This window comes from Benincasa hispida, chromosome 1 (assembly GCF_027475165.1).
Source record: "Benincasa hispida cultivar pf3 chromosome 1, pf3_genome.v1.1, whole genome shotgun sequence".
In the NCBI taxonomy this organism is placed as follows: Eukaryota; Viridiplantae; Streptophyta; class Magnoliopsida; order Cucurbitales; family Cucurbitaceae; genus Benincasa; species Benincasa hispida.
Window position 1 is genome coordinate 62,425,619 of NC_143478.1, and position 9,768 is coordinate 62,435,386.

At 35.5% G+C, this 9,768-nt stretch overlaps 1 protein-coding gene and 1 pseudogene across 1 annotated transcript; one reads left to right on the forward strand and one right to left on the reverse strand.

The window, feature by feature from the left end:
- The first annotated feature begins 600 nt into the window (after positions 1 to 600).
- LOC120078261 (uncharacterized) lies at positions 601 to 1,184 on the forward strand. The gene has a single exon (XM_039032488.2). The coding sequence runs from the start codon at positions 714 to 716 to the stop codon at positions 1,029 to 1,031; it is 318 nt and encodes a 105-aa protein (XP_038888416.1). The 5' UTR covers positions 601 to 713; the 3' UTR covers positions 1,032 to 1,184.
- A 3,466-nt stretch (positions 1,185 to 4,650) lies between these two features.
- LOC150038612 (uncharacterized) lies at positions 4,651 to 8,025 on the reverse strand (annotated as a pseudogene).
- Between the last annotated feature and the right edge of the window lie 1,743 nt (positions 8,026 to 9,768).

The window sequence follows — 9,768 nt, forward strand, 5'->3', positions numbered from 1 at the left end:
ATTAAACAAAATTACGTAAATATTCAGAGCTGAAATAACAACATTATCGACACATGAAGAAAAATAAATTAATGGATCTAGTTATTGATAAATATAGTCATATCAAATACATTTAAAACAAATGGATTAAATTAGAATCCAAATCCTAGATATGTCATACACATTTCAAAATGTGAAAGACGCCTTTATATTTATTGAGGATAATATTTTGATGCATTTCAAGATGTATCCATCTTTATATATCCTCTCTCATTACTTTCATCGAAAAAAATATTAAAAATTATTATAAAATAAATAATAATAAAATAATTTGATAAGATGTATGAAGATAGACACCTTCTAAAATAATATAAATTATTTTCTTTTATTTCATCATTTGTATTTAAATTTTGATATTTAGATTCTCTAAACAACCAATTTAAATGTAGCTATTTTAGGATGAGAAATGGAGGGAGGGAGGGAAGACACTGCTAGATATTTTCACAAATTAGTTAACCGGTGAAAACAGGCTCACACATGTCGACCGTGACCTCCGCCATGTTGCCTCGAAAGCCGACGTGTCATACCAAGAGACCTCCCCAATTCTCCAAAATCCATCTCAGAATCTTATCCACTGAATTTCCTCTCTCTATTTAATCAATCATTCAAACAAGAAGCGTCCTCATTCCCAAACCCATATTGTTGTGCTCTTACAGTTACGAGGGAAAAAAAAAATGGCACATTACCAGAACCAGTACAGCGCAAAATCTGGAACCGACCAGTACGGCTACCCAATTCGCCAGACCGACGAATACGGCAATGTCATCTCCGAGTCCGGCCAGTATGCCGACACCCGCCACCGGACCGACGAATTCCGCGAGACCGACCAGTACGGCAACCCGATTCGTCGTAGCGACGAGCAGCAGCAGGGTGGAATATTTCATCATGATAAGACGGTGACAACCACGAGGGCGGAGAAGGGCGGTGAGCATCACGAGAAGAAGGGTATAATGGAGAAGATTAAGGAGAAGTTGCCGGGAGGACACCATTAAGGAGGAGGCTGTGTTTTTTCTATTAAACGAAGCTTTGGAAGTGTTTGTAGAGAAGAACAAACTGAACATGTGTGTGACTAAATAATGATTATATGTTTGTATTTCTTTTTCTAAGTTTAAACGATGACTCAACAAATCTACTTTGACTTTATAGATTTTTATGCTTGGATTTGAAAAAGTTTAATATTCAATCAACACCCACCCTTACGTGCACTACAATAATAATTTATTGGATGTGTAGTTTTGAATTAAGTTGGAATATTCACTTAAATTTTGATGCTTCATCAGTACTTTCAGCTTTAAATACTGCTGTGGGCAACTTTATACGACGGCAACGTGTAATCAAAGCTTGGACAATGACTTTCAAAGACCCAATTGAGAGTTATATGAACCTAAAGCTTGCTTCTTGTTAGGTGTGGGGCATGTATCTTATTATATGATAACACGAGGAGAAGAGTTTTTCATTTAACTCAATTAATTTTGCATATAGATTACGTATATGGAGTCCTCTATAAACACATTTAGCCCGTAACTTCATTAACAAAGTATCAAAACAAACCATTGACAAAAAAAGAACCAACAACTTTGTAACCGAAAGAGTAATTCCACCAATGTATGGTCCAACAAATTAAATGCAGTGTTATGTGGCTTCCAGAACTAGAGGCCTTTCAGTCTTGTAGCGGCAAAAGGGATTAGACGTTCTCCCATTCTACAGTCAGAACTCAGTGCCATATTAGGTTAGGAAGTTTGGCGATTATAGCTCCTTCGCATCCAAAAGTAAGTTACTTCCTAGGCACACAACCGACTCATGTTACGTGGATAATCATAGTGTTTTGCCGAATCTAGGTCTATTTAAGCTTAGAAAGACAAATAAGCTTGGATGATAAATCTGAGTTCAAGACCAACTAGATTCAGGATTGAGGATCTCACATGAGAAACATTACAAAATTCTTAAACATATACTTTTTATGAGAGTTCATCGATTTAGATTCACCAATATATGTTTGAAACTTATATCTTTTCAAATAAAAGCAAATAAGTCAACTTATTTACAAATATTGTAAAATGTCACTGTCTGTCGGTGATAGATCGTGATAGACTACCATTCCAGAGTGATAAAAGTTTATCGCAGTCTACAATATCGGTTTAACACTACAGGAAATCTGACTTCTCCCGACGTCACATTTCGTCGGGAAAGTGTGGAAAATTCGTCGAGAGAGGATCTCCCGACGCATAAACGGTCGTCGGGAGTTTGATCGGGAGAAATCCGTCGGAAGATCACTTTTAAACGACGTTGGGAGTTATGGGGGAACTCCCGACACATTGTAATGCGTCGGGAGTTCCTGGAACTGCCGATGCCTAATATACAGCGTCAACAGTTCCAATAACTCTTGACGCATTGTAGTGCGTCGAGAGTTCCCCAATAACTTCCGACGGAGTTTCCCCTAACTCCCGACGCTATATAGGCGTCCGGAGTTCCACCATAACTCCCGACGCCGTTTTAGAGTGCGTTGGGGAATCCTATATGCATAGGGAGTATTAAAATTTAATATATCGTTTGTAATTTTTTAAAATTTGATCTGAAAACCTGTAAAATATATTATACCAAATAAGGATTGAAATAATCGAAAATGAAGTCCATTTTATAACAAGTAAAAAATTACAATATCCAAACGAAGTCGATACTAGAAATTACAATATTCAAACGAAGTCGACAAACATTCATATCACAAATACATAAAAGAAGTAAAATCAAAACAACATCTAGAACACTTCTCGAACACAACATCTTCAACAATTGTCCCAGCTCATCTCCGAACAGCATTCTACAATAAAACAAAAACATTGAAATGTTATATCGATAAACATCCAAAACACATTCAAACTCCAATACGGGTGGTAATGAACATCAAAACGAGTAAACAATGATGACCAACACACATAAAACTCAAATTTGTCCCCAAAATGGTTTGAGGATGAATATATGAAACTGGATGTAACTTAGACTGCAGCTAACTATTGCTTTCTGCATTAATAATTTACGTTTAAAAGGAAAATAAAGAGGATTATCCCAATAAAACAACATTACTTTCTCCATATTTTGCTTCTAATCACAACAACGAAGACAATAAATGACAAAGTTGTTTCTTCTTTCTTTGACAATAAACAGAGTTTTTTTAGATACCAAATAAACCAAATGGAGAGAATAAGAGTAAAAAAGTGAGCAAAAACTAGAACAAAAGTGAGAAAAAAAAACAATTAAAATAATATGTGACGCCAACAAAAATTTAAAAAGCTAATCAAATTGCATTGGCAAAAAAAAAATGGTCATCCATACAAAAATTTTATAAATCAACTTTTGATCATCCTTATATAAATCTCATAAAACAATATGTAATTTTAATTTTAGTTGTATATGTGTGTGGTATGTGGCATCATTATCATCATCATTGATCAAACCATTTTGTCAATTTGTTAAAAGTTTTTCAAATATTTGAGAGAGAGAGAAAATGAATGTGGCTGAAATAAGGGACAGATGAAAGTCTAAACGTTAAAGAATAGTATAGGAGAGAGCGAGAGGCAGGGAGAGAGCGAGAAGCAGGGAGAGAGCGAGATAAAACACATCTTGCCACCCCTTCTTTTTTCTCTACTTCTCTTCCCTTCTTTAATTTGTATTTCATCTCTACCAACGACAACACTACTTTCTCCATATTTTGCTTCTTCTAATCACAACAACGGAGACAATAAATGTCAATAGTGTGATGTATTAGTAAATGCAGCAAATGATACACGCCATAAATATTGTACCTGAAACGCTTCACTCTCAAAGCAGTCACACAAAAAGTAACAATCTTCTGGCCTATTTTTAAGCCAACTAGGCAAAGTGGCACGTGCTTGCTGAAGATCTCCACATTTTCTGTAATGTCTATGCAAATCTCCTCTAAATTCTTTGAAGGAGTTTTGCATTTGATGTTCTATAAAACGGTTAAGTCGTTGACTGGACAGATCAAGTTCAAAATGAGCCTACAAAAGAGGGAGGGAAGAATTAGCATAGATGATGTTCATGACTGTAAAAGAATAAACTTTTAATTACTTACCAATAATTGACTTTTAGCCAATTCTATGAACTCGTTTGGAACCTCAGCAAAAGTACGACAACGTACTGGAAATGCAGATCTCACGGCAACGCCGATCGCATTACTAAATCGTACCGAATGTTGAGATATTGGTTTTTGTCTCCCTCTCATTTATCACGATTGTAATTCCCCCACGTTTTTTGACGTATTTTTCCAACTCGATATTCCGCGAATGATCTCATTTCTTCCGATTGGATGCTGAGCTACTATCTGAAGAATAAAAAATTTAAAACAGTTTATGATGTATTTCAGTTAACATAATATATTTCAAAATATACTAACCTGAAGTATCACCCACAGAAGATACCGTGTTGCCTAGATATAACTCCTGGAATTCTTCATCAGCCTTCCTTGCCTATTAGGGGTTGACATCGTATTTATACAAATACAAAAAAGAGAAAACAATATTAAATTAACAATAAATACGTGTAAGATAGAGAAAAAGAGAATTGAGTAGATACATCATTACTCATCACCGTAATCTAATTCAATTGTGCGTTTTCAATTTCTAGTAAATCTAGTTGTGTGTTTTCAACATCATCCACTTCCGGTACATCCCATATTCATTTATTTTGGACTACTTGAACAACTTTCCAATTGCTACCATGTTCGATGTCATCAATGTAAAAGACTTGTTGTGCTTGGATAGCAAAGATGAAAGGCTCATCGACATACCAAAAGTGTGATGTATTGATCGATTTGTATCCTGACTCCACATGTGTCCTATTACTTTTGTTGTTATCTGTGTCAAACCATCTACACTTCAACAAGAGAACACGTCTTCTGTTCGCATATTGGAAATCTAATACTTCGTCTACAACACCGTAGAAATTGTTATCCACACTTGTGTTTTCACTGATCTCCCCGGCCACTAAGACTCCACTATTTTGTGTAGCTCGACGATTATCACGCTCTACATTGTGAAACCATACCCCATTAACAATGCATCCATTGTAAGAGCGCACCTCAAACGAAGGTCCCATTGCAAGTGAAAAGAAATCATCGGAGATATCTTCTCTCTCGCATCGTTGTAGAACCTGATAATTACTTATACATTAAAAATGAATACGAAAAATGAATCATCCCTCAACTGTTGCCTACAAAATGAATATGAATACCTGAGATTTGAACCAATTGGGAAATTTGCGTTGATGTTTTATATATAAGTCAAAGGCGCTTTGAGCTTCACGAAGAATTAACCTCAAATGTTGTCTACAAAATTGATCATTTAAATGTTATATCAAAGGAGATACCCTAGAATTTAGAAAAGGAAAAAGTTTGAAACGTACTTGCGATAGTCTGTTATTTCTTTACAATTGTTGAGAATGTACCAATGTGCAATATGCTTTTCCTCCACTGATAGCGTCCGTAAAGTTGACGCCTCTAATGGTCGTACCCTCTGCCTAAATAATTCAAATTCACCAAATATCTCGTGATCGGGAATATTTCATCATTTTGTTCATCTTTATTGAATCTCGTTTCAATCCCACTTAGATATTGCGAGCAGAAGTTCCATGATTCATTCATTGCATATGCTTCCGCTATAGACCCCTCGGGACGTGCTTTGTTCCATACAAATTGTTTTAATGTTCGTAAACTTCTTTCAATAGGATACATCCAACTGTAACTAACTGGACCCACCACTTTGGTTTCATATGGTAGATGAACTGCAAGGTGTACCATTACATCAAAAAAGGCAGGTGGGAATATTCTCTCCAATTTACAAAGTATGACTATGATGTCTGCTTGTAGTCTGTTCAAATCACTTACACATATTGTCTTTGTACATAAGTCGCAAAAGAATGTACACAACTCAATAATAGCAGTGGATATATTCTTCGGTAGGTATGCTCGAATACCAATAGGGAGTAGTCTGTGAAGCAACACATGACATCGTGTGTTTTCAACCCCGATATTTTTCCATCTTTGTCATTGACACATCGTGATATGTTAGATACAAATCCATCAGGGAATTTCACTAATTTCAAATACTTACAAAACGAAATCCATTCACCATTTGTTAATGTGTATGCTGCGTGTGGTTTTACAAATCTGTTCTCGACCTGTATCAAGTGTAGGTCCTTTCTTATCTTCAGATCTTGTAAGTCTAATCGAGCGTTCATTGTATCCTTTGTCTTTCCTTCAATATTTAACAATGTGCCAACCAAATTGTCGCATATGTGTTTTTCAATGTGCATTACATCCAATTTATGTCGTAACAATAGTCTGGACCAATATGAAAGTTGGAAAAAATACTTTTTTTAGTCCAGGTTAGAATTCACTTTCTTTTTTTATCTTGCTTCGATGGATGTTTGCTAAGCACAAAAAAGTTTAGCGTATTTATTTGTTGTAATATCTCTTCTCCATTCATTACGACTGGTGGAGGTCTACGTTCAACTTTTCCATCATGTTGTCTACTTCGACGCCAACTATGATTGTCCGGAAGATAACGTCGATGTCCCATAAATGATATTTTCCCTCTTATCCCGAAGGACGAGTTATCTTCTTTGCATATTGGACATGCTTGATAACCTTTTGCTCCATCCAGATAAGTCACCGTACGCAGGGAAGTCATTAATCGTCCATAATAAGGTAGCATATAGTTGAAAAAACTCACCAGCAACAGAATCATAAGTTTGCACACCAATTGTCCATAACTCTTTCAACTCTTCAATCAACGGTTGCAAGTAAACATCAATTTCCTTTCCAGGAGATTTTGGACCAGGTATGAGCAAAGACATGAAGAAGTTTGTTTCCTTCATGCATTTCCAAGGTGGCAAATTATAAGGAATTATCACCACAGGCCACATACTATAAGAAGTGCTCATATTTCCAAACGGATTGAAGCCATCTGAAGCTAATCCCAACGAACATTTCGAGGATCTAAAACGAAATGAGGGAATTCACGATCAAAATATTTCCACCCTTCTGCATCAACTGGATGTCGCAATACATCATCCGTTTCAACTTGCTTATCTTTAAGCCATCTCATGTCAGAAGCGCCTTCTTTTGATGCAAACAATCGTTTTAATCTCGGTATCAATGGAAAATGACGCAATACCTTATGTGGTATTTTTTTACCCTTGCCATCATTAACTATGTACTGAGACTCACCACAAATAGGGCATTGTTGCAAATCTGCAAACTCTTTCCAATACAATACACAATCATATTTGCACGCATGAATAGACTCATAACCTAGGCCTAAATCACGCAATTTTCTCTTGGCTTCATAAAAGGAAGTAGGTATAGAGGTGCCAGCTAGAAACGCTGCTTTTAACAATTCCAGCAACATGTCAAACGATTTGTTACTCCAGCCATTCAGAACTTTGATATGCATCAACTTCACTAAAAAGTTTAAGGACGAAAATTGCGAATACCCAGGGTATAATTCATTACGTGCTTCAGTCATTAAATCCTCGAATAAGTTCGTGGTATCTTTTTCTTGACCATTAAAGGACATTTCATTATTCTCAATCCTTCCTTCATTTGCATTTTCGTTTTCAATTGGAACTTGTAAATCGTTTATAAGATTCAACATCTCATTTTCTTCGACAGCATTACTCTATACTATCTACTTTAACATCCTGTATTGAATGACTTGTATGACTTCTAGATAAGTTTACTGGCTCTTCATGATATACCCATTCACAATATGAGGGAGATATTCCATATGTTAATAGATGTCGTTCCACAATTTCTATCTTTTCCCAAATTAAATTCATACAATTCTTACATGGACATCTTATTCGTCCGGAATCATTAACATGAAACCTTGCCATATCTAAGAACTGTGATATTTCTTCTCTATACTCCATTGATAACTTATTCCTTAGTTTAATCCATTCTTTATTCATTCTTAAAAATAAATATTTTCTGACCAATTTGTAATCCAAAACAATAACCTGGATTAGAGGACAAAGTACAAAGTATTATTAAGCATTGAGTTCCATAATTTTCATTTCTTAAGGCAAAATAAACACATAGGTCCCTAAACCGCTTAAATTGTCTTAACAACTTTCAAATGTTTTATTTAGTACGTCTCCAATCTTTCAACTTTGTGTCTAATATAGGCCTTTCATCTATTCAACATCTTCTAAAATTTACAAGCCTATTGGACACAAAATTTAAAGTTCAATTTTCTATTAGACACAAAATTTAGTTTTATGTCTAGTAGATTCTTTATACTTTTTTAAAATATTAAATGTAAGTACCAAATTGGAGGTTTAAAGATTTATTTTATATTTTTTAGATTAATATAGGCCTTTCATTTATTCAACATCTTTGAAATGTTAAAAATTTCATTTAAGATTTTAGTGGGGATAATATTGATGGGCATGATTTGTACAACAATTTCAGAAAATTAACAAAAGCAAATATAATATTTAACCTATTTTAATGGGCATTTCACATATGATTTAAATAAATATACAAGATAAAATAAAATGAGAAAATTACCGGCGAGGAGAAGACGACGGCGGCGGGCAGTTGATTGCAACGGCGGCGGCGGCAGCGACGACAAAAATTGATGGAAGAAGAGGGAGAAATGGAAGAAAAATTTTATGGGAAAAATGGAAAGTGTAAAAGGATGGAAGAAAAGGGAGAAATGGAAGAAAATTTTGATTGAAAAAATGGAAGAAAAGTTGGATGGGAAAAATGGAGAAAAAGGGAGTTAAAGTGTAAAATGATGAGAAAATGGGGAGAGAGAGGAAGAATGGTGAAGAAAAATGAGGAAAATAGGAGAAAGAGGGAAAATTTGAGAGGGAAAGGAAGAAAATAGGGGTGGCGGCGGTGGGGGGTTAGAGTTTTTTGAGAGGGAGAGAAATAAAAAATAGAGGGAGTGGGGAAGAAGAAGGGGTCTGGTTTAAACCAGACCCCTTTTCCGACGCCGCCCGATGGGCGTCGGGAGATCCGTCAGGAGTTCACGGTTAACACCCGACGTCAGGCGTTCCCCAGGAACTCCCGACGCATGTTTGGATACGGGAACTCCCGACGAACCTTTACAGCATCGAGAGTTCTCGGGGAACTCCCGACGAACCTTTACAGCGTCGAGAGTTCTCGGGGAACTCCCGACGGTCCTTTACTTCATCGGGAGAAACTGTCTCTCCCTACGACCTAACTCCCGACACATTAAAACAGCGTCGGGAGTTCCCAATTTTCTTGTAGTGTAAAACCGACATTGTATAGTCGATATTAAAGACCTTTTATAACACGATCTTCAATGTCAATTGTCAAAGACATTAAAGCCTTTTAATGTCAATTTTAAATCGACATTAAAACCCATAATTCTTGTAGTGTACAGAAAACAATTGGGAGAGGATTGATACATATATTTTTCTATATTAAGTTTTTATTTATCGGGTTTCTTATTTCCAGCTTTTGATTTGTTTTGTGTTATCTACTTTTTGCCATTTAATTAAGATTTAGTTAGTTAGTTACAACCTAATTTAGGGGATTTTTTTTTTTTTTTGTTAGCATTAAAAGATTTGGGTATTTTTTTAAACAGAGAAGGTAATTTATCGAAGATGAGGGTATTTATGACATTCGCAAATTATCAATCAATTATTTATTCAATCATTTTTCTATTTTTCAAAACATAA